This window comes from Barbus barbus, assembly GCF_936440315.1.
Source record: "Barbus barbus genome assembly, chromosome: 33".
Lineage (NCBI taxonomy): Eukaryota > Metazoa > Chordata > Actinopteri > Cypriniformes > Cyprinidae > Barbus > Barbus barbus.
The window spans coordinates 1,722,830-1,749,780 of NC_136761.1; the positions used below are offsets into that span (position 1 = coordinate 1,722,830).

General features: G+C 38.3%; 1 protein-coding gene across 1 annotated transcript; it reads right to left on the minus strand.

The window, feature by feature from the left end:
* Positions 1 to 6,096: 6,096 nt before the first annotated feature.
* On the minus strand, positions 6,097 to 24,677 carry LOC306853119 (FERM and PDZ domain-containing protein 3-like; the record flags this gene model as incomplete). Its single annotated transcript, XM_079390314.1, has 15 exons — positions 6,097 to 8,864; positions 9,216 to 10,058; positions 10,727 to 10,862; positions 10,966 to 11,145; positions 11,299 to 11,388; positions 11,836 to 11,962; positions 12,400 to 12,536; positions 12,703 to 12,822; positions 13,936 to 14,067; positions 17,104 to 17,211; positions 20,235 to 20,339; positions 22,656 to 22,701; positions 22,869 to 22,971; positions 23,321 to 23,475; positions 24,637 to 24,677. 15 exons carry the CDS (start codon positions 24,675 to 24,677, stop codon positions 6,097 to 6,099), a joined length of 5,091 nt encoding a protein of 1,696 aa, XP_079246440.1.
* Positions 24,678 to 26,951: the final 2,274 nt, after the last annotated feature.

Here is a 26,951-nt window from a genome sequence, read left to right on the forward strand (position 1 = left end):
GACATTCGGTAGAAGAGTTAAAGACAAACCTCTGTTTAATTGCACTGTTTCTGCAGGTCTCCAAATGTCTCATTTGCCCTTCCTCAAAATAAATAAAACTGAGTTGAGAATCTTTATTTAAATATGAATTGCATTAAATGTCACATGCACTGCAAAACAATGAACGTCTTCCTCACTATTTTTGTCTTGTATCTAAACACCCTTTAATCAAGATGCATTTACTTGAAATGCTAATTGAACATAAGAAATCTTGTTTTCTGAAGAAATGAAGTGAGCCTATAAAACGACAAGCATGTCAACGGGGTGTGAAACTTGTTTTCCCTTTGAATTAAGCTCATATTTCTGAGCCCGTGGGCAGGTGTTTGTTCTGGTTTAATCAAACTCAGATTTGATCAGTTTCTCATGAAACGAGATTTAAGACAAAAGAGAGCCCAGTGAGATCAGAACATACAGTAAAAGTTGTTTTCATGTTCTAGTGGTCTTAAGCCATTTTTGTTCCAGTTAACTGAAAAGTAATCAAGTATTTTCAGACTTTGAAGAGTTGCTACAAGACATTTTGCAAGACGTTGCATTTAGAGAACATGTTGATAATTTGTTCCGTTTATTATTTGTAATTACAGCTCAGCTAAAATACTGCAGGAATATTTAACAGAACTTTTTCATAATGTACCGTAAGCTGCATAAAAATCATGCCAGGAGGATATCGGTCCTGCCCGTTGATAAACATCACTGGTTTTGCAACATGAGTATGTGGCCATGAGCCATGCCACTGGAAATTGAGTCCTGTGTCACAATGTGTGGTGAGCCAACGCTCCTTTACAGTGTCTGAGTTCATGTGCATGATGAACAGATTCAGAGCTGATGGAGACGCTCTTTGAGTGCTTTTTGTTTCATACGTTTTGACAGTTCTTAGGATCATCTCCAAGTTTAAACATGCTCTGAACTCCCAAACGCATGACTGTCTGTTCAGACTATCCTTACGGCCTCTGTAGATTTACTCGAGAGCATTTCATACCTGTACTCTATAAAGAACATTTTTGACCTTGGACCACAAAACCAGTCATAAGGGTTATTTTTCAAAATTGAGATTTATACATACGCTTTCCATTGATGTATGGTTTGTTAGGATAGGACAGTATTTGGAAGAGATTTGAAAATCTGGAATCTGAGGGTGTCAAAAAAGCCAAATATTGAGAAAATCAAGTTGTCCAAATGAAGTTCTGAGCAATGCATATTACTAAGAAAAATAAGTTTTGATATATTTATGGTATGAAATGATCTTTATTTAATGTCCTAATGATTTTTGGCATAAAATGAAAAAATTGATGATTTTGACCCATAAAATGTATTTTTGGCTATTGCTACAAATATACCTGTGCTACTAATCATTTTTGTAATTACATTGACCGTATGTGTCAATTATAAACCTCACCATAATAACCTCAATAACAGCAAATGCCAATCTCCGAAGAGTTACATTATATCAACGTATCAATATTTATTTACTTATTTGATTCTAAACACAACTTGAGACAACAGAGAATTAAAAAAGAAAACAAAGATCTTGCTGCAGTGTATGAAAACACTCCATGTCACTTTAATGTTTATTTACTGAAAAATAAATGAATAAAATCCAGGTGTTAAACTGCACTTAGATGTTATGCTGACAAAAGATTTCACAAACTCCCTAAACCTCATCAAATGAATAAGACTGCTCACATAAGATTTCATTTAACCTCCTTGAACAGCATTCTCTGAATGATAAGCACCTTTTTCAATGAGCCCAAAAATAAAATGTGTGAAGTGATGTATCGGCATAAAACCTTTATTTGAAGGTGTCTTTGTTACATGTTATACTTACTATTAAAATAATAAATTATGCGTAATTACATGCAAGTAACCCTAAGATAAACCCTCATCCTATATAGTAAGTGGATGTAGTTCATTAATATTACACAGTACTTAAATGTATAATTATGCTGTAACAAGGATACCTTAAAATAAAATGTTTATATTTAAGTGTAGCCATAAATATACGGAATACAACACCAAATAAAACTGGTACTGCTTTTGTATTGCAGGTTTGAGGTTCAGGGCCCGTATCCCTAAAGATTCTGAGAATCCTCTCAGAGAGCTCCTAACTTAACCTAAAAATTCCTTGCCAGGAGTTTTAGCTTAGAAGTGATTCCAGAACATTTTCAGTGAACTCTGAGCAAGGAATGGATGGAAAATCCTATCTTAGTGAGGAGGTGTGGTTGACCCCGTTGCTAGGTATGAGTCATCATTTCAAAAGCCGTGATTGGTTGATCCTACAAGTTTGATGAAAATGAACTTTTGGTGATAATGAGCAAAGGATGTACCCTCAAATCAATAAACATAATTATACACTCTAATCTTATGCAGACTGTAATTGTAAATAATATTTCACATTCAAGAAAATATCTGGAAAATGAATAGTAAGCTGTAGGGGTTATAGCCTAACATTAGAATCTAAAATATGTGAAAACTTAAGTTCATTACACCCTGTTCAAATAATGATTTGTGTCTTATTTGCTCATATTAATATCCTAGCTGGCATATTTTGTACTTTCACTCCCATATGTACCCCATTGAAAACAAGATGGCCAAGGGGCTGTCCTTAATGAAGTAGTAATTGCATCTCTAAGGAGATCCACCACAAACATGATTCCTGCAGGATACAATCTGTAGCGTCTCAAGAATTCCCTGTCATCCAGTGTTTGCAGGACATCTCTCCTGCCTCCTCTGTTGGCCATTTTGTGCAGCTGCTTAGGGGAACTCCTAAGCCACTAAAAGTCCTCTTCCCTGCTCTTAGCAGATCTCGCCTTAGGAGCCCTTTTAAGCGCTAGGAATCTTGAGGAATAGCTTTTATATTAACTGGGATTTTCGTGTCACTTTTAGGGGAAATTCTAAGAAAACGTCATGACTCTGAGAATTTTCTTAGAATTTGGCCACTAGGAGCCACTTTTTGCACAAAAATTCTTTAGGGATACGGGCCCTGGTTTGTATTGTACAGTTTTTGTCCATCAGATTTCCCCTCAGTTTCTACAGTGCTCTGCTGAACTCATTGTCTGCCTCTTTTTCTTTTCTCTTCAGTCCTGGTCTTACTGTTGTTGGGTCCACCATGAATTCACATTATATATCTAAACAGCACCCGAGGAGATGTGCAGACACTGGTCAGAAATCTGTAGCAGAACAAACATGAAATGATTTAAAGCAAACAATACAGGAAACAGCTTTGATTCTGACCCTGGTGAGGTGTGTGAGGAGGAGTGGGCAAACATTTCTTAAATTAAAGTCCATTTTAGGTTATGGTTTCTGAGTGAAGTATTTAAAGAGAATACATGTAGGCTTGAGAAGCGGGTGTTGAAGTGTCAGTAGCTGATGCTGTTTTGCCTCCAGAATGGTTAGTCTTTGTGGCTTCGGGTGATTGCTAGAAGCTAAACGTGTGTCCATCAGGAAAAAACTGATTCTTGACTGAAATCAAGTATTTTTGGGGGAATCTGTGCCAGTCACACAAATGCCACTGAGATGAACGCAAACAGATACCCTTCAGACATGTAACTTAATTTATTATTTTTATTAACTCATTAGTGTTAGACCCTTTTTCTTGAATTTAATAAACTGAATGTAAAGAGTTAGATAGTGCTTTATATCCTAACCTTAACTGATGTATTTCAACAATGATAACCACAAATGTATTTTTTTGTAAAACATGATTCTACTTTTTAGTATGTTGTTTGCAGAAACAAAAAATACAATAATTGCGTATCGACAGCATCTTAAACATAAAACATTAACTCAAACTTACATATGAGTTAATTAAACATTAATAATTGGTTAATTACAGTGTTAATAAATGAAGAACTCACTATTTGTATTTAGCCTATTAATACATTAACAATGTAGCATCTACAGTTAATAATCAATTAATTAAATAGACTGCAAATGATTTTAAAATGCTTTGTTACTGTGTACTTTTTAAGTGTTATCGGGAAGGGTGTAAGTCAATATATGAATAATATATATATATTCAGAGCACTCATTATGAATTTGATCAGTTGATCTCATAGCCAAAACTAAGCTGAAAATGTTACTTTTAATATTCTTTATTGCTTTAAAACATGACCTTACACACAAAAAGACCACAGTGAAGCAAAAACACTGACATGAACTCAAAGAACTAAATATGAACACATACAACAAAAATGAAGCACAGTGACAAATCTCATTTTGGCAACGCAACTAGTCTTTGACAGAAAATATGTCTGAAAAAAAGTATAAACATGACGATATTGTTTGTATTTTATAAAAATAAACATGTTCCATGCTATATTATACTCTAAAATATAGTTATTATTTGTCTCTGACACATTCTACTATAAATCATAAGATACACGTGATGCTATTTAAAATAAAAAGTTATTTTGATAAATATTTGCAATGTTAGTTCTTTTCAGAACGACTTTAAGCTTCACAAATATCTCATGTTTTTCACAATATTTTTGTTGAGCTTAGAATAATTATACTGAAATATTGTAAAACACTAGATTGTATCTGTACTCTTATTGATCTTTTAATGATATGTGAATCCAATCCCAGCATTAAACAGTCTATTAGTTGCTGGCTTGACAGAGCCCACTTCATTCGGTTCTGTTTTACATGCAAGACACCCAAAACAGTGAGATGTTAATTGTTTAAATGTCACAGTAGTAGAGCCTTATATGGATTATAAGACCATAATTTAACCATTTATATCCTAGATTGGAAGAGGAGACAGAAACGTTTTCAGACATAAGACAGCAGTTGGTTTTATTAAAATACATATAAAACTATTCTGTGTGTGGATGGGGACGAGGTTATGTTCTCAAGAGTGCACAATGGATGACATCACATGAAAATCCCAAAAAATAAAGTGTTCTACATATAAGACATTTCAAAATATGGGATAGAAGAAAAACAAAGCAATTTAAAAAAAAATATATATATATATTGTGAAACATTGGTTATCTGTGTACTTATATAGGCTATTTACTTATACTATAAAGAAAATGGTTTTGTGTCATCTACACAAGCATTAGCTGAGTGATTGCACTAAATTATGCAGATATCATGAGCTCAGCCCACTCCTCCGGTACAAAAAATGATGCCACTGTTTGCCACTACATGTATGAGGTATGGATGAATTTGTGGGGGTGAGAGAGAGAGGATTTTTTTGTGCATTAGCAAACAGGAGCGCCTTTTGTCATCTTGGTCTCAGCTCAACCATTGTATCCTTTCAATTAATATTCCAGTGAATTTAAATCTGCTACATTGTCTGCACTGGACAGGTGTTTCCTTCCACTATCTTGTTAGTGGGCTCTTGTGTTCATAAATGTGCATTAAAAAAGTGTCAATTCAGACGCTTACAGAGATACAAATCCAGACATTGTGAATGTGATATTGTGAAAAGGGAGTATTTCATGTCACAACAAACAAAATTGAAAAACAAGCACATTACCAAATAACCAGTTCTCTCTCTACCTAATTTACAAAATCTGTTATCATTTAATTTTCTGTGATACATATATAGATTTGCCACCCTCGGGGCATGTTTTAGATTATGTAGCTATAATGTCTCTACAGTAATTGCAATAATGATAATATAGTTTTTCCATAATATACTTTATAAACCATTGTTAGGACACAAAATAACCCCACCAGCCCTTCCCTAGACAGCCACTTTGTTATTTAAATATAGGAACAACTAAATATACAAAAACTAAGTCCATTTTACAGTACCCTTTCTCTAAGAACGCGAGTGAACAGCCCTGTTGGTCATCTATAATGCACAGGATCAGATGTATTTTTTTCTCACTTCTGTGCACAAACAATGTAAAAGATCCTTTGTGTGTATAAGTTAGCATAACCTTCATAAACATATAACAGTAGATAGTTATGCGGTTAAGGAATTTAGCTGTAGGTGAACAGAAAGGCGAGTAAAAATGTAAACCGATGAAGGATCTGAAGAGAGTCCTGCCAAAGTGTTGAGCAGATTTCTTTCTGGCCTTCCCCACAATCTCATTAGTGAATGAGTCATTACTTGCTGGGCAAGGTTTTGATAGGGCGATTAAGAGAGCCCATGTTGGTGGATGTGTGGAGTTGAGGACTTGCACTCTTATTGGGGAGGCTACTAGAGTGTCCCATTGCTTCTTCAGCAGCACGGAGAAGAAGGGTGTAGTTGACGGCTACCTCCTCGACCTTGCGTAAAAGCTGCAGTTTTTGAGTTTCAGATCGTACACCCCTGACCAGCCGAATGAATGTTTGAGTAAGGTTGCACAGCACCTGGAAGCTAGCTGTGACAGCACTTAGCATTCGAGAGGGACTTTTCTCTACACTTGCCACGCGTCTACATGATGCCCTGAACTCTTTAAAACGGACTGCAAGTTCTTGCTTGTACTCTGCCAGTTTTGCAGAAGGTTCACCCTCGATTTGTGGACTGTTGGCACACTGCCTTAAAATTGAGAGCAGCTCATTGGCATCAAGTTGTGCGTTTAGGAATCCGTCAGGGAGTGAGAATGTTTTGCCTTGCAAGGACTGTACCCTTGCCAGGCTAGTTTCCAGATTCCCACAGGCCCGCAGATCAATCCTCTGTGTTTGTAGCTCCTCTTCTTCTTCCTCCTCCTCCCCACTGCAATCCTCTGCATCGAGTACCTGAAGTGTTTTGCTGACTACTGGCATTGCCCTTGAGTCTAGGTGCATCCCGGGCAAAACCTGCAGGGGGATGGAATAAGACAGTTCATCTTTTTCACTGCTCTCATCAGCAGCTTCACATTTGCGATAACAAAAGCAGAAGGAGCAGCATTTTTCTCTGTCCTCAGTATCTTCACTTGGCAATCCCAGAACCTCAGCAGTACCCTCTCGACTTTCCTGAAGAAGCTCCTCTCCCTGAATAAAAAATATTCCCTTCTTCTTTGCATCCCCATCTTTAGTATGTACTGGCTCCACTGGAGTTGGAAGTCTAAGTCCAGTGGCCCTGACTCTTTCCATTTCTTTCTCAAGGCTCTTTGCTTTTGTCGTTTTAACCTCAGCATACAGGGGGGTGCTGTCATTATTGTCAATCTCCCCTATGCTATATCTCCTTTGTAGCTTTTTGTAGTGTGGCGCGCCCATGCATTCTGAATGGGTAGCGCACGTAGGCAAACATGACGTGGGTGCATCTCTGGGTTCCCTTGACTCTAGGCTTGTGGAGCGGATTCGAGTGGTTTTGATTTCCAAAGTCTGAGGTTTCCGTAATTCTTCTTGAGCATGTGGAGACTTTGGAATAGCTGGGGGAGTTTTGGAGACTGTCCTCTCTCGCCCTCTCTGGTCCGCTGCAGAACCGACAGCTGTATCCGGGAGACGCATTCCGCGGCACATTCTCTTACAATCACAGCTGCGTCGCTGTTCTCGTGAAATCCCAGGAACTTTCTGTACGGGACTCGTGCGCAGCTGGCAGGCACATGGGGTAAATGAGGGAACAGGAGAGGATCCCTGTGGTATGAACTCTCCTTGGGATGTTTTGGGTTTTAGAAGCTCCTCCAGGAACTCTAGCTCATACTGCCTGACCTTCTGAAGTTGAGCACGACGCTCATCTGTCTCTCTGCGCAAACGTGCTGGGAAAGTGGCTGAAATTAAGTTCCTAAAACTCAGGAAGGGAGTACTACGCTGGGATTTGATTTTGTTATTTGCCTGTTTCTTATACTCAGCTCCTGGGATAGTTGCACCCTTTTCTGCACAACTTAGGACAAGTGTTGGGTCTACCAGAACAGGCAAACTTTTAGCAGGTTTCTGTGGTTCCACAGGGGCTTTACTCTGGGAGTTCTCTGCCTTTGCCTCTGGCATCTCCTTCCGTTCTACTTTAACAGGCATAGCTGGTGAGTACTTGGTAGGGGGCAGGGTGCTAGGCTTAGCCAAGCTTGCATCAGGTGTCTTTACTGCGTTCTCTTTGTTGTTAGCTAACTGAAGTCCTTTGGCACAGAGACGCTCATCATCTGTGGGAGTTGATGAGTGAAACACCACCAGTTTTTGGGCCTGTGGATCTTTCAGACGCACCTGTGGGCCAGGCTCTGGACGTACCGGACAGGTACAGAACAAGTCAGCAGCTGGCAAAAGGCCCTTTGAACTTGAAGGCTTAATGGTCTCACTTGAGGCATTGTCGGCATCTTGGCACATATTTGTCGGACAAATCTTAGCAGATGCAGTTCTATCCACTGGTAAAAGAACAGGTAAGGCTATACTGGTAGTTTCCAGGGTGACAGTACCAGATTCTTTTTCCTGGACACCTTCTGAGGTAACGGTGCTTATTTTTTCTTCATTAGCATGAGGCAACTGATCCGTGTTGACTTTAGGAGCACTCTCTTGATCAGATGCTTTAAGCTCCTCAGATGTCTGTGGTACAGACTTTTCCAAGGACTCTTTGACAGGGCCTCTTTCTGTTTTTTCTATATCCTTCTCACCTTTTGTTTCATGGTTCTTCCCCTGCTCCACAGAGTTGTCAGAGGGACTAACTCCTTGATTGGGGCATACTTTCAAGGGCATGGTCTTACTTAAGATCACAGACTTTGGTGGACGCCCGCCACGGATCTGACCCATTGAAAAAGCCCCTCCACCAATTGCTTGTGTGGTACAGCCAGGGATTGTCAAGGGGAAGTCTCGCCGACTGAAAAGTCGCTCTTTGTTGATGTGGTGGGCAAGTAGATAGGCCTGGTTCTGATGTTGCTTCATGGCAGACACCATCTCAGACACATCAGTTAGCTCTGAAGAATTTGTCTCATGTCCAGAGTCTAGGGATGATTCAGGGGTTATGGCAGCAAGCACAATCAGCCCTGTAAGGGAACAGAAAAAAAACAACCATGCTCATAAGAAATCTCATAAGGTCACTTCAGGTAAGCAAAATTATAAGGAGAAAATGCATGTTCTAATTAAGAATTAAAAGTAAAAAATGTAATTCTATAAAAGTGTTAAGATCCTGTTTATTTTGTTGTTAAGGAGTAGATAACACTGCATTGATACTTGTTTTGGGACCTTATAACTTAATATGTTAGCCTTCTGTAATTGGAAGATGTACAAACAGTTTTTAATGACTATTTCTGATTTTGCAGTTTGTTTGACTTTTAAAAGTCTTATTTACTCATAGACATGTAAAGAACCAGCACTTTTAATAGTACATAGTCCACCTGCTGTCTGTTGTGTCTGCTGGTGATGGTGTGGGTAATCCTCTGATGCAGCTAGTGCTTCCAGCGCCTGGAGGGTGGACACTAATGCATCGTCTAACTCCTGAGCGTGGTCTTGAACCGTCCTAGTGGTCACATTATCAATCAGTGTTACAGGAACTTCCTCTCGACCCTTTGCCACAGCAGCAGAGGCTTTGATTCCTTTCCGACCCTTTTTAGTGTCGTCTTCGTCAGAGCTGTTGTCACGAAACCCAGGGGGCGGTGCTGCTATGGCGGGAGGGGGAGGCTGCAGCTTTCCTCCTCCATCATCCATCTCCTCATCTTCCTCATTCCCAGGTAGCGGTAAGGCAATGAGATCAACAGCCGCTACTTCACGGGAAGCACATGCATTTGTGCACTGCTGCAAAATGAGCCTTCCTGTCTCCCCAGTGTCTGAGATCAAACCCTCAGCTTGGAGTTTTGCCTTGCAGGAGTCACAGAAAAACCTCTGTGAAGGCTCTATTGTTTTCGCTCTGTTTCTGAAGCTTGAGCTGTCATCGGCGGGACCGTCTTGTTCAGCCACTGACTCAGTGCTCTTTAGAGTGGGGTCAGACTTTGTGCGTGAACGATTCTGTACCTGCGAGATAAGGTTCTCATTAATGTCAAGCTCCTGTTCAGCTTGTATCTGAAGCTCTTGCAGCTGTTGTTGCTCTTTTAAATGGATGTGACACAGGCCAAGGTGCTGAGATATGGGTGATGCTGATGTTTTCTGTGTTGCCTCTCTGGACGACCCCTCTCTGTCTTCTCGCCGACTCCCACTTGGCACAGTGGCTCCGGAGCGGAATTGGGCATGAGAGCTTCTGGAATCTAAATGACAGAACTGTCTGAGTGGTTGTACGAGTAGAAAACATGATGGATGGGAATGAGTCCAGATGACAAAGGTGAGTCTGCTGAATAGAGTTCTCAGAGATGGAAAAGAGCCTTGTGGGATGTGATGGCATGCTGTGATCTTTCTCTTTGGCAGACCACAGGAGATGCGAACATCCAATACATGGTTTAGTAACGCGATGCAACATAAACTCAACTTCCAGAAATATGCATTTATCTTGATCAGCATTTCAGTTAAGCTTACATAAACTGACTCAAGATGAGGATGGAGAGCTCAAGAAGATGGAAGGATCAAGCTGGAATTATGAATGATTGCCATGATAAGTCCTTACAACATATATCATCAAAGATCCTTTTGAAAGCAACCTGATCAATTCATGTCATGACTGATTCAATTATTTATATTTTGTTTATAATTAAAGTGATTTTGTTTTATATTTTAGATGTCACCATGGACATTTTCTCACCATTATTACATCTATTTTATTTTGAAATGTCCCAAATTGCATATGCTACGCAACATATTTTAGTTCAGCTAGTCAGTGGAAGATGAAAAGCAAAGCAAATGCATTGTCAGAAAATTACATGCAATGACTTTGTTGTATTTTAATGAAATTGCAACAGTAACAATAAGATTTCTAACATACCTGCCTTGATCATATAAGGCTGACCAGGTATCCTGCAGTAGATTGTCCTTTTAGGGTCCACAAATAGCTTGTAATAGCCAGATATCAAACAGGCAAAGTTTGATGCATCTGGCCACTCCATTAAAAAGACCAAGGGCTACAATATTTCGTATAAAAACAGATATTAGTATAGTATTTCATTTTAGGATGTTGTATAATGCAATACTGTTTCAGATTTTGTTTCAGAGCTTTTTCCACACCTTTGCATCCAGAATAACAACCTCAACCCGGGCTACTCCATGATGCTCTCTGAAGAGCTGGACCTTGGCCACGCGGCTAAACTCTGCTAAGACCGTTGTTAGGTTGTTCTTCAAGTCAATCACATGACTGATACCATGTCTCGGCCCAACCAACAACGTAGTGGCTGACTGCTTCTCATCCTTTCAGTAGAAAAATAGAAGGACAAGCAATTTATTTATTTTTTAGGTTTGAAAGGCAACATGGTAATATTTAGAACATTTTTGTAAAACCATGAAATCAATGCAAAAATGTCTTGGATTATTGTTTAAGAAGTGATCTCAGAATTGTGTTACCAAGCCAACTGTGTGAAACAAGAAGCCTCCAAATGGTGGAAGGTCATTTAAGACGCACATGTACTGTAGTTTTCCTTGAAGAGGAGAAACCTGCTTAGAAACACAGATAAAGAGAAAATAAGATTGGCGAGTTGTGCAAGTGCATAGAGGGTAATATTGTGGCCAGCAGAGGGCAATGTTTTGCTGCTATAAGGTCTGCTATGTGTAACAATGATTGGTATGAAGAAATTAAATGCACACTGTTTTGCATACCACATATTCCACCATTACACATATAAACTATGCTCTTAGGGCATAAAATTAATACACAAACATGCATTAGACTGAATAGATAAAAGGGTTCTTTGTTGCATGTTTCTTGATTCACATTTGAGACAAAGACCTCCATTTAAGATATACTGTTAAAAAAAAAAAAAGAAAATCTGTAATTTTCTGCCAGGACATTATCCATTAATTCTACAGACATTTCAGTTAACTCAACACAACAGAATGCAGTGTAAAATCCAAAATACAGGTAAAACACCTGTAAACATATACCTTGTTACCAGCTGGTGGAGGATGCTGATATGTCTTCAACAGCTGTGAGAGAGTCTTGCAGACGTTTTTCTCCTTGACAGTTGGCAACAGAGTCAAAGGAAGGAAAGGCTCCAAACCCCATTCTTTCCTAAAGACAATGATGCGGGTTTAGTCTTCAAAGCATGCAACCAGCAACAAGACCTTACAGTGCTCTCTCATGGTGTCATGAGTGTCATCTGCCACCGATGTAAAACTATATGCTGCTTATGGTGCTCATCCACATCTAAAGCATGCTTCTTTTGTTATTCTAGGTTACTCTAAATGCCTGTTCACATAAACACAATGTTTAGCATGAAAATATTATCATTGTTCAAAATATTACTAAAAAACACAAGGACAACACTTGGCAGCTTTGCATTTTTGACACGCATTAATTTCCATTCCAATTAAGTGCACTGAATTTTCAAACATCCATCTTAGTGTGAACAGGAACCTTAATTCATAGCATAATGTTTCAATCAAGGTCTAATATACATACATTAAATTTCCTCTTTTCAGGCAATCATGACTGTTTTAAAGACTTACTCAACATGCTTCAGAGAAATCTTCTGATTGGGTCTCGCAATCGACACAGTGATGTAGATGTGGAGGGCTGCCAACCTAAGCGTGACGTCAGACTTCCAGTCCATCCCAAACCGCTCTTTAATGACGTCATTGCGGCTCTGGGGAAATTTAGAACAAATAACATATTGAAGAGGCTATATATTAATATTTCCCTGTTTAGGCTGTTGCCCCCGCGACCCAATTCCGGATAAGCGGGAGATAATGGATGGATGGATATATTAATATCAGTCCAATTATGTTTCTTATTATTCATGAGTAATCCACCTGTATATAGAGGTACTCAAATGCAGCGGGGTCTCTCCTCAATAAGTCAGCAGGGTCTTTTGGGAAGAAGCAAATACGGAAAAGACACTTCATTCCCTGGAAGTAGGTCCTGTGAACTACCTGAAAATACAGAATAAAATACACCAATACTAAATTGTCACATTGCATTCCTTATGGTAGAACAGAGATGTGCTACTAGCAGCCATAACAAATCAATTTCATTATCCTGTAACTCAGGTTCTTATTAAAGGTTCTATTACTCTATATTCATATACAGTAGCGTCTATGAGTCTGAGACCACACTGAATAGAAAATCTATGATTCAAAATCGTGTTTAAACCACAGAACATTTTGGGATTTTAAATAATTTAATATAATTAAAAATATAATTTCTGCCACTAATCAAATAACTGAATTATTGACTGGGAATTTCAATTGCTTTGTCCAGATGGTCAGATGTTCTATTGGAGCACAAGATGTTTTTTTTTAAATCATGCTGATAACAGACATAAATACTATTAAATCAAATTCAAATGCTAAAACTACTACCATAAAATGCTTGTATAAAGTGGTGGCCAAAATTGATAGAACACTTGGAATATTTAATAGGTTTCAGTTGTTTTTTGTTGAATTGGCCATTACAATACCAATAAAACAAACTATTTCCAGAACTACCTGTGATGGAAGGAATCTGCTGGAACATTGAAAATGATGGACTGGCCCCTCAAAGTCCGGACCTCAACCCCATCGAGCAAATTTGGGGCAAGGTGGGAAAAAAAAAAAGTTGCAGAAGGCATGGGATAACATTAGTGTTGAAGTTCTCTGGAAATATACTGACACTATGTCAGAGAGATGTGCTGCTGTCATTTCTGCAAAAGTTGGACATACCAAATATTAAAGTTAAAAGTAGTTAAAACAGTACGACTTCACTTCATCTGATATTCGTTGTGCTCAGAGCAACCATCTGCATGTTTCATGAACATTATGAAATTAAATCATGTTTAAGAGGCAAAACATATCAATGTTTTTTAGATCTCTCAGATGTTCTAACAATTTTGGCCACCACTGTACTTCTACTTTTTTTTTTTTTGGTTTTTTTTGTTTGTTGCAACACGCAATAGAAAGCTGGTGTAAAGTACCTTGTACTCGATATTTAAGGCTGCTTTTAAAGCTCTTGAACATTAGAGTGAAGGTAATGCATCAGTCAGTGGTTTTTGGGTGGCATTCACTCACATGAGACAGTGGCTGGTTTTCGTGGAGCAGATGCAGCCTCTGATTCTGGGCCAGTCCACCGGACTCCAGCACTAAAGCAAAATGCTCGATGTAGCGCAGAGAGAGGCGATCCTGCAGCGACGATATCACATCCTGGGGCAAATGGGAAAAGGAGAACAAGACCTGTAGTAACTCTTCTGATGGTTGGTGTTTTATCTCCTAAAGTATGAATTCTGCTTTATTACTGTATCTCGGATATTACAGTGCAAAGTAAATGTAGTGGAAAGCAACAGCATCAGCAGTGTGTGAACTACAGGAGGACAGGCTTGACATTTCCATCAGTGATAGAGCACTGAAATCAACACTCTCATTCACTGGACCCTGCTCTGGAGACAAATGAGGCTTTTTACTGACTAGTGGTTTTGCTTCTGAAATGGAAATGGGTGCCAAATATTTAATGAGGTTTCCATATGACCAAAGCAAATACTGTACTCACACACTGTGCTGAAGCACCAATGAGTGCTGGCTGCTGTAATGCATTATATACTTAGTGTCTGATGACAGTAACTTCAGCTATGGGAGATAGACGGATTACTGCACCGTGTTCTGTCACCAGGATTGAGATCATCTCTTTGGTGATACTGACCAAAAACTGAAGATATCATCTCAGGAGGGATTGTGAGGAATGTCAACAATGCTGAGAAACCCCCAATATAGGAGATGAAAAAAGCTCACTTGGTGTTTTAATGGTCTGAAACCATCAAACCTCAACTCATCTACACGTTCAAAAATTACAACGCCTTTGAAGGCTGAATAAAACTCTATTGCATTTCTTTCAGTTGATCATAGCTCTTGGAATTCATGCTTTATTCTGACGTTAACGTAAGATCAGCTGTACAAAAGAAAGTGATTACCCTTTTTACCACTTTTGCTTTCAAAAATAATGTTGGCTAATGATTTTTCCATGCCACATTACTCTATTTGGTAATGAACGATGCTCTGTAGGTAAAGTAACTATGCAGGAAATATTACAGAACAAATGAATAGCACTACAATAACATGTCAGCTATACTGTTAACTAACACTGGATCAAGATTACCTAATCAGTAAGTACTGGTGAATTTAGGGCAATTATTAGGTAATCAATACTTATTGAATGAGAGTATAGCATCATTAAGAACTACTAACTATGAGCAATTATAAAGAACTGCCAGTTAATTAATTACAACATTAACGTGTCTGAGGCATGGGCAATTGTCTTTTCACCCCACTCTGAACACGGTCATTAAATGCATCGCTACTTAGTTGTGTTACCTAGATCTACTAGTGCTCTGGACCATTATTTTGAAGTGAAAAACTTTTCTTTTTTTTTTTTTTAGTAAGAATAACCTCTTTTTTTTTTTTTTTAAATTTGTAGCGTATTGTCTACAAATAGTTCTGAAAGACTCTTTTACAAAACCTTTTTTAATATTGTTTGAATTCTTTAGATTTACATTTACATTTATTCATTTAGCTGACGCTTTTATCCAAAGCGACTTACAATTGCTATATATGTCAGAGGTCGCACGCCTCTGGAGCAACTAGGGGTTAAGTGTCTTGCTCAGGGACACATTGGTGTCTCACAGTGGATTCGAACCCGGGTCTCTCACACCAAAGGCATGTGTCTTATCCACTGCGCCATCACCACCCCATAGATGACTATTAAAAAGTGATGCGTGCACAAACAGCACCAAATCTCTTCACCTTGAGTGCTTTACATGGGTCCCAGAAGGTTCTATTCTTGGTACAATCATATTCAAACTTTATATTAATGACTTATTCCATGCATGTCCAAATGTCAATATTCAAATGCATACAGATGATGGAGCATTTGTTACTCATGCAAATGACATTCAAGAAGCATCCTTCAGTCTCACATCTGCATTCACCTATGTTCTGCATGGCTTACTTAATCATGTTTATTATTTAATAACAATAAATTAATTAAGTAAAAAAAAAAAAAAATGTGTATGATGTTTACAAAACTGAAAGGAGAGGAGCTCAACAAAACAAAACTGAACTCTATTAAAAAAAAAGTATATATATATATATATATATATATATATACATACATTTATTAATGCTGCTATGTACCTACACTTAATTAAACCCCCTTTAAATGAATTAATTGAACAGAGTACTAACAGTGTCACTGATGTCCATCACTATAAAAACTCTCAGTAAAGGGACTTATATATGTATATATATATATATATATATTGGAATAGCATACCACTTGGAATTCAGATCCAGATTCATCATGGAAAACAAATGTCTATGATGGCTGCCTTCACACTATTTGGGACTGGCAGCAGCATTTGATTACAGGTGTGAAAATGTTTTCCTGAAATGTTTTGTTAATTAAGCAGATTAAAGTTGCTGCTTATGAACGAACAGCTGAAGTCACAACCAGATTCTATCACAATTGACAGCTTGTTAAATAAACGAGTCCGAGGCATGAGTTCATCCATCAGTCTGACGCATCAACGAATTTAACACAAACCAATGTATTTACATAACTGACATAATTGAATACTTTGTCATGTCATTTTACCTCTCCATGCATTAAGGCAGTGCTCTACATTTTACACTTTCAAGAGCCATCTTAGACGGTGACAAAGACGTAAACCAGATCTGTGATCACTTGTAATGCTTTGTCACAATTTTACGTTGTCATTTATGTATTGTGTTTTTGTATTTGTATTAATATAAATACATTGTCATTGTTTTGTGTTACCTGTATAGGGACTACAGATGTAAATAGCAATGTTTCTATACTATGGCATGTTCATTTATATGTGTTAAACAAAAAAAAAACAAAAAAAAAAAATTAGTGAATTCCCCCTGTTGTGTTTCTAGTAACAGGAAAGAGTACACTTTATTTTAAGGCCTAATTCTCACTATTATCTAACGATCAAACAAAACTTTTGCCTCAGTAAACTTCTAATTTACTGCTTGTTAATGGTTAGTTAGGAAGTTTTTCAATTTAGGTATGTGGTAGGTTTAAGGGATCTAAACTATGGGTATGCAGAATAAGGCTATGAATAAGAATATGTGCTAATAAATATGCTATTCATATGCATGCTAGTTAATAGTGAGAATTGGTTCTTAAAATAGTGTTACTGGGAAGAGTTTTCCCATCACACTCACCCTAACAGTGGTGCGGCTGTCAAACGTAAAGGATTTGATCTGTCCATTTTCCAGGAACACCTTCAGCACATTTGGTATCAGAAGCAGAGAGTCGTCTTTAAGCATGGTCTGAAAGAGACAGAGGCACGAAAGAGGAGAGAAATCAGTCAGTGAACCTTAGATGAGATATTAAGAAAAAAAAACACGATTGGTCAATACAGAGTCTCAAATAAGAAAATCTAATATCTAAGAGACAAAGAAAGAATGTAGAAACACATGACAGGACTTTAACTGTATGGAAAACCTGAAAGGAAAAACATTAAGTTTGAAACAATGGTTGAAGGGAAGATCTTTGTCGAACTTATGAGCAATAGTTTAAATGAATTAGAAATACTACCAAAACTCTACTTTAAACATACAGAGTATAGAATTAAGCAGAAGTCATATCACATCCATTCTATATCATGAAACCATGTCCTATAAATGCAAATCAACTGGACACAAACCCTGAATTCAACTGAAGAATATATTTGTAGCTATTGTAGAGGAATTCTTCAGGTATCTACTTTATTTCCAGTAAGAAAAATTAAAGGTGCACTAAGTATTTTTTATGTTTGTTTTTGTTTTTTTTCCAAGTTGAACTGGCTCGTTCATTTTCCTGGTTCATAGCCTATGGTGCCATCGTTGAAACCCTGTGGCTGGCCAAAACCAATCCCAAACGATCGATCCTCATTAAACTGCAACAGTCTGCTGTCTTTGAAATAGTGAGTCACCAGATTTATCTGTCACTCATTCTCCCTGAACTGGGCATTACTAGAAGTACACTGTACTATTTTGAGCCTAACCTAATGGCAGATCTTTCAAAGTATCCTAGAGAGGGTTTCTAAATCACATCAAGTATCGGAGTGCCTCAAGGTTCAGTCCTTCCTCTTTAGAGCATTAGGAAAATCAGACCCTACATGCATAGTTCTTGCGTAGGCTCTTATCTTCTCAAGACTGGACTACTGCAACACTGTGTTAGTCGATGATACAGAACACAGCAGTGGATCTGGTTTTCAACCAAAAAGGTCCATGTCACACTTGTTCTTTCTGTGTTGGAACAATTAATCAGACCTCTCAGACAGATGAATAAATGTATGATTATGTAATTTTTTAATGGAAAGTAACTGACATAAGGTGAATGATATTTGCCATTTTCTATTTCACTGATTTAACTATCTTTTTCTTTAATATTTGTCAAAAAAGTTTTTACTTGCAACTTCGAAAAAGTGGGTAAAAATGACTTAGTGCACCTTGAAGTGGGTGAGAGACCTTGAAGGCACTTTTGTATCAAGAATGAGGGGTCATTATGTTTAGTCAGAATCCTATTGATTTATATCAGGTTCCATATTATCAGCTGTTCATTGATCTTCCACTGAGTGTCATCAGTAAAATTATTTCATGTAATCAAATGTTGACACTTAATGAGGTCTGAAACACCCATGAAAGTATTGCACATTTGGCAAGAGTTTTACCCAAAGTCCCTTTAGGCTTGCTTCTGGAGACATGTGCAAAGTGCTATTACACTTTATACACAAATACAGAATGGAAACAAATAAGCAAGCATTAATTTGACGTGTCAATTGGGATCATGTTATGACAGGCGGTGAAGTGAGCAGGTTGGCTAACTCTATTTCATACATTGAGCACAATCCCAATCAATTGCACGTTAGCTACGGCGTGAGATGATGTGATATGAATAATAAGTCCCACGTTGGCATTTGTCTTTAAGCCTAACCCCATTAATAAAAACGTAGCAGCTTGTGTACTCTGTGCTGACAGGCGCGTTTTAATGAAGAAAGCCCCGCGGACCCCTGCTGATCACACAAGATGGATTGACATGATTAGAGGAGGAGGCTCAGGTGAGGGTGGTTTGATCTTTACCGATTTTGGCCCTCTAGGCCTGATCAGCAAGTTTCTTCTTCCAGGAGAGCTGCACACCCCTCCCATCGGTCCGCTTTATTAAATTGGTGCGACCAGCACCCAAGGGTGTAGTGTTGACTCTTTCTTGCTCACAAGGCAGATATCAAACTGTATGGGACATAATCCATGGACATTGACATTAACATGGGTGCTGTCAACCCATGTTCACCAAGAGGAGATGGCAGCTGTAGAGCTAATGAAATCTACGAATGAATGAATGTCTAGTAACAACATTTAAGGTCATGGGGAGGCTGCGGCCTTTCTCTAGATGCAATGCTACCTTATTCAGTTACTGCTAAGTAGGCTGAAATGGTTCAAAGGAAGCTGACGCTAAGTTCCTCCACGTAACTCTGCAACTTAAACACGTTGATCAGAACCAGACAGAATTATTCAAAGCTCTTGCTGTAAAAATTTCCTTTTTCAATAGTCAGAAAGTCGTAGTTGCAATCCTGCTGCACTTGTTGAAATCAGTCTATAGTAAATCCAAGTAAATCTCAGCAACCAAACAAACAAACAAGGACTCATATTCTATTCAGAAAAAGAAAAGCTGTCAATATCTGCCTGACTGACTTCTATGCAAATCTACCCTACGCATATGAAACAGAGAAACACTAGATCCCTTTCATTCCAACCAAACCATGCGTAGTCAATTCCAAGCCATGTGTTTTCATGTATGCACTTTAATAAAGTCTGAGTTCATGGATGGTGGAGGAAGATGAAACCACAGCAGAAGTGCACATATTTTGAATGAATCCTTTTAGCTTCTTGAAATGGTGGACCAAATCTAGAAAGCAACATCGCAGAGGGATTTACACGTTGCACCTCCGGGTAATAAACCTGCAGTCTGATGAAATGAGATGAGCAGGAGATGCGGAGTGAATCACACTTCAATATTGAAACTATGAAATGACAGCCATGTAACACTCTCAAAAAGAGACACTAACGATTGTCACATTGATTTTGTAAATATTAACAAATATTAGCAATAGCAGACTGTGAACGGTCACGTCACAAAATACCTTGAGTCCATTCGACAAACTGAAATCTTACAATCCATGCAAGTCATAGCAGGAGCTATGGAGTCTTGGTGTCAGCCAGTGTTGTGCGGGTCTCATTACAGCACATAAAGACAGCTGTGTTAGCACACATATGACTGGGGTGTGATGTGGGCAAGAGGCAGCAGCACATACTGAGTCTGGGTCGCTGATGGACACTTGCTCAGAAAAGCGCACTTTGGGGGGATTGGTTCGCAGACGAGCTTTCTTGGCTGCACTTATGAAGGCAGACTTAGGTGACTAAGGAAACAAAAAGAAAGACAAAGGGAGGGTAGGAAGAAAGAAAAGAAAGAAAGACAGAGAAATAGACAGGAAAACAGAAGTTAAGACTAGATTTATTTAGAGTGATAAAAAACCTTTAAAACCATTCATCTGGTCTTAAATAGCTATACTCTCTGCAAACAATGCTTAATATCTAATGCAGTTTTGCTTCTCAAGTAAAAGTATCTTTTTTATGTTTCTTTCTTTCTTTTTATTTATACATGTTTACTCGAAAACAAGACAAATATATGGATTAAAATAATTGTTCTTAGCAGTGTAGATTTGAAATCGGTGAATATATTATGGTAGTTCAGTTAGACTGCTGAAGTTGAGTTCACATGACTTACATCCCACCTTGAAAGCAACAAAAATATTTTGTGTTGCTTTTACCCTGACAAGTGTTAGAATAGCACCCAAAAGGGCAATTTTATTATTGATTAATTTGCAGTTTTTTTATACCAATATAGTATAAAATTAGTAACCTAGAGTATGTTACTAACTACAATTTTTATCATGTAATCTATAATCAGTAATGAACTACAACCCGAATTCCAGAAATAATGGGACGTTTTTAAATTTGAATAAAATGAAAACTAAAACACTTTCAAATCCCGTGAGCCAATATTTTATTCACAATAGAACATAGAGAGCATAACAAATGTTTACATTTTACACTTTTATCCACTAAATGAGCTCATTTCAAATTTGATGCCTGCTACAGGTCTAAAAAAAGTTGAGAGGCGAAGCAACAGGAAAAGGAGAAGCAACTAATTAAGTTAATTGACATTAGGTCTGTAACATGATTAGCTATGAAAGGGATGTCTTATAGAGGTAAAGTCTCTCAGAAGTAAAGATGGGCTTAGGCTCTCAATCTGTGAAAGAGTGCGTAAAAAGATTGTGGAATACTTTAAAACCAACGTTCCTCAATGTAAAATTGCAAAGGCTTTGCAAATCTCATCATCTACAGTGCATAACATCATCAAAAGATTGAGAGAAACTGGAGCAATCTCTGTGCGTAAGGGACAAGACCGAAGACCTTTGTTGGATGACCGTGGTTGTCGGACCCTCAGATGACACTGCATCATGCATCGGCATGATTCTGTCATTTACATTACTAAATGGGCCCAGGAATACTTCCAGAAACCGCTGTGTCCTCCGGGCTTAAGAGGAGGAGACCTTCCAGAGTGTTATCAGCATTCAGTTCAAAAGCCAGCATCTCTGATGGTATGGGGGTGCATAAGTGCATACGGTATGGGCAGCTTGCATGTTTTGGAAGGCACTATGAATGCTGAAAGGTAAAGGTTTTATAGCAACATATGCTCCCCTCCAGATGACGTCTATTTCAGGGAAGGCCTTGTGTATTTCAGCAGGACGATGTAAAACCACATACTGCAGCTATTACAACAGCATTGCTTCGTAGTAGAAGAGTCCAGATCTTTCAAACCAAAAATATGTCAAAGACGAACACAAACTCTTCAAATTCCAACACCAAAACTCCAGAAACTCATAACTTTGATGCCCAGATGTCTTCAAACTGTTTTGAAAAGAAGATGAGATGCTACACCATGGTAAACATGCCCCATCCCAACTATTTTGAGATCTGTAGCAGGCGTCAAATTTGAAATGAGCTCATTTTGTGCATAAAATTGTAAAATTTCTCAGTTTAAACATTTGTTATTTTATCTATGTTCTATTGTGAATAAAATATTGGCTCATGTGGTTTGAAATTATTTTAGTTTTCATTTTATTCAAATTTAAAAAACGTCCCAACATTACCAGAACTTGGGTTGTACAATTTGTAAGTACTGTTCTCTGAATATCCCGATATGACTTAGAATGGAAGTACAGCTGGAGTAGTATACTGTATACAGAGGGTCAGTCTTTATTCTGTCAACAGCTGGGCGATTGATTGTACTCCGCAAGCTCAATAGCAGCCAAGGTCAAAGTTGAACTTGTTTAAACTTTTGAGCGCTGTTACAGCTTGACCTGCTTGCAATGTGGCAGCAGGGTTAATGCTCCATTGAGCTCAGTGCACTAGGGAACATTGACCCAAATCATTCCCATGACATTTTCACTACTGAGCTTCAGTCTCAATATACTAATTATGTATGTATAGTAATTATGTAACATTGGCACAAAGCAAATGTGCTTTTGTACACAAAGCTGAACCTGAATGTCAAATTCCAATAAAAATGTACAGACTCTATTGAAATTGGCATAGCAGTTTGACTGCATCACTGAAAGGGACCGATTTAATGTAATTTGGATCGGAGAAGACATAATGTCCTTAACTACCTGTTGTGGTTGAAGCACAGTGAGAACAATCGAGTCCTTGCACCGCCTGCAGAAGAAAAAGACATTTTGGCAAGTGAGCTGCAGAATGTGAAAAGAGTGTCTTATCTGAAATGAATTCTCTTATCTGATGGAGACACATGGAATAGAAATACATAAAGCACAGTCATGCGTCCAGACAAGGCCCTTCCCTCTGGTGACAGTAAAGGGTGTTACCTTACAAGGTCTATGACTTTCTCCCGGGGCGAGTCGCTCACAAGTTCCTGGTTGATGGCTAGGATCTGATCTCCGGGGTAAAGCTTGCCGTTTGAGGGTCCGTCTGTAAAGGAGGATTCTGTAAACTCGTCTTGCTCTGTATAGGCTTGATTAGTTAAAGCCCCTGACATTGTCGTCTTCTTTTCTTGTCCCAAAATATATGCTGATATAGATCACTAAATCATTTTAGTCACACTTGTTTCCTAAGGCAGTTATAATAACCTATCCTACAGTGGATTTTCACACTTATCTTATCAAGGCATCGAATAGAAACTTAATCGTACACCTTGAATATCAGAATTTTCATTTGATTAGACTCATCTCAGATCTGAAGAACTCAAAAGCCTGGCACACCAGAGTCAGGGGACAACAGACACCTGTCCCATAGCTCCAGACAGAGACACATGTCTTACCCGCAGACACAGAGCGTACAACGACAGGCCGTTCGCTGCCGGCAATGAACCCGAAGCCGTGGCTTGGATGGCGCTGGATGCAGACCTGTCGAGCTGAGCCAGGAGTCAGACTACCACTGTCCATACCATCCTGACCGTCCTCTAACATCACAGAGCTACCAAATAAGACAACACAGTTCTTGAGTGTCCATAAAATGAAACCCATTTCTAGGGTGACACAAATCATAAATACATATTCCAAGTAAACATGATTTTTATTGTCCATGATTTGCATAACTATCGCAGCATTAGGTTTCTAATAGGGTTGTACCGATATGTATCGATACCTGTGGCTGATGCCTTTGACAATATCAAGAAGATTATTTATTATTATTATTATTATTATTATTATCAGGCTAGTATTATTATCTAATTAATATTAGGGCTTATTTGTTATCATCATACTTGTCATCATATTTCTTTTTACACATTTTTATAATGTTGTGTGTTATGTCCAATTACACATGATTCTGTTGAGTTGGATGCAGTGATCAATCAGAGGTGTTCAGATGAGTCATCGCTGAAACAGTGGGGTTTCCTTGTTCATTGCAATGAATTCTGCTCTCTCAGAAATTCTCTCATCATAAACAACAAAGTGCAGACGTGCGTGCGATGTAAGAGATTTATTCATCATACAGTGCAGACAGCTTCACTGATTATAACGGGAGTTTACGTGCGCTAGACTGAAGACTGAGTCAGTGATGATGTTCTTTGTTAATGTAAATGTTCTTTGCTCGTTTTCTGTAGTTGCTGTTTGATTAACTGAGGAATTATAAGCATTTTAATTAGTAACTTAAATTGTTTTTATTAAATAGTTATCACGTTAAATACAAATTAAATATATATTTTATGACATCCATATGCTACTTGACCAAAAATATATAATGTGTAGTTAATAAATTACACTAATATTAGGCTGCTTCTAGCCTTACCCTCGAGTTGTTTCACTCTATGTTCACGGCTATGAAACTAAGTTAATAATTAAATAAATTAGAATGATAATATTGTGTATTGGCGATCTTACAGGTTGACGATATGGACCATATCGCCCAACACTAGATTCCAACATCTAATATGAAGATTCATGCAGACAGTTTTCTCTGTATCTCATATAACAGCAAGCCATTAATAAAAATATCAATGCTTTGTGTCATTTTTTGATTCAGTGTTGTATAGATTAGGTGATTTTCTTTGTACAAGTGGAAAGCTTGAGGTAATGCCTCTTTTATGCTTCCCACTGTTCTCCTTTGATGTAAGAGGATTATTAATGACTGCACCTGTCATATTCCTCTGTGTGCCCATCCTGGACCCAGGCCATCCCCTGAAAGGACAGAACCGGACCTTGTGAACCGCTTCAGAGGGCTGGCTCTGTTTCCTACACATTCACCTGGGTGGACAAAGATGAGAGAAGATGAGTTGTAATTTATAAGAGGTCAAATCATGCATATTTAAATCGTTTAATTTTTTTAACACTTTTTTTTATGATTCACACTTTTTATTTTCCTTCAGTAGGCAAAATAGTACACTTAATTGTAAATTGGAGTGCACTGTTTTGTAAAATGGAGGTCAAACCCCTGCCACTAGATGACCAATAATACATACGTCAGAACAAATCTAATAAAAAATAAGATAAAATACTGTCCATTTGTATTTAAAAAAATATTCATTCTAAAATATTCATTCGTGAAATATTAGTCTCACCTTTTCCTATAAAAGTCCATGTTAGTTACTTAGCTGTAAGACATTTTTTTTCATATTCTGGCACTTTCCCTATTTCTATAATTCTCGATAGCGCCCTCACTGACCGCCAGTCTCTCATAATAATAATTTATCTTCCCACGTATTTGGATCCATTCGCTAAGTGAAAAAGATGGTTCTCCTAAGAGATAAATACTTCACAAAATAAAAAGAAGCATACTGATATAATCATGAACCATAGACCAAAATTCACAGAGCATGTATCAGATTTTCTTTCTCACATTGCTAACATTCAGCTGCTGGGAGTCCAATAAAAGTGATTTAATATTTAAAAATTGAATAAGTCGTACTCCAAGATTTCTTGACATTACCCTACAATTTTGACAAATTCTGGTCCAGTCTTCATCACTAGTTTTCTGATGTCAGAATGAGTGCTTGTTAGACTGGGAAGAATATTTTGAGCTTAAGTAAGAGTATGCTCCCTGTCATAAGTTGACTCCATATTACATCTGTACTACAGTGGATGCTATGGGAACAACCTCCAGGAATGAACATTTTCTGAATCTCAGTTAAAAGCATGGCAGTCCACTGGATGATGGTTCTAATGCTGTCCTCTGAGACACCTCATCATCAGCACCTCAAAAGGACATGCCTGCACCATACATTTTCAGATTTCTCTTCTTCAAGAAGCGGTTTATCTAGCCTCATGTTTCAGTAACCATAATGAAGTAGATATTGGATTTCCTCAGGGGGAACACGATGTCGTTCGGGAAGTGTTTGCTGCCATCTTCTCGTTTTTTGAGTGAGGACTGGCATGAGAGGTGTGTTAAGTGTTTGGGTGTGCAGCATGATGGCACCCCCAACTGCATGCACTCTGATCATTTCAGGATGAAAGCTCTCGGCTTGCTTCTTTTCAGTGGAAGGAGGTAAATTGCTATGGTTCTGCACATGCCAAAGCGACACATAAAGTAGGGTCCTGGGGAAATGATGTTGAGCTGGAGGCTAAGAAAATGGAGCAGACAGACTTTTCCCTTTCTCTCTCTCTCTCTGTCACTGGACCGCATGCACTGCATGTCTCTGGATGAATTCACACGGGACAGTTTATGCCAGAGTCCAGAGTGCACCAGACTCTGAGGAACGGACAGGAGTCACAACCTCATGCTGAACGGCTGAATGTTGTTTCTTATAATGTTGAGAAGCTGAAGCTGGACTGGCCCAACAGGGGCGGACTTAGTGATTTGGGGGCCCTAAGCAAATTCCAGGCATGGGGCCCCAACACAATAACTATGTGCTCTTTTACGCCTAACCCTTATTTTGCTCGCTCGCTCTCATTGTTTATTTATCCCTTCACAACCAGTAGTCAACTTGATTTTGTTCTAAAGCCATATTAGGCTACCTTTTTTTTTATCACAAATGAAGCTAAAAAAACTTTTTCAATCTTTTTACAAACATGAAATTATCCCATGCAACTCATTCCATAGTCCAAGTGTTCTGAAGGCATATGGTAGGGTTTGTCGAGAAACAAATCGAAAAGCAAAAGTCTCCAGTCATCACATTCGTGCATTTATACGAGTGCATTTATATGTGCATTTTATAAGTGCACGGCAGTTCGTGCCGGTGCGCCAAGGAAAAGCAACAAGAGAGTCATTTTGAAACATCAAGACAAATAAAATTATGACTTGAAACACAATACTTTCTTTACTGAGGTGAATATCTCTATTCTGAGACAGACTCATATACAGCCTAGAATGCGTGCAAAGAACGATCCCTCATATAATAACTAAAAGCTGTCACTCATTTCAGTTCATTGCGATCTCACGACCTTCCATTAAAAAGCTCTTTACACTGCACAATGAATCTCTTATTTACATCGTATCTACACTTTGTTATGATG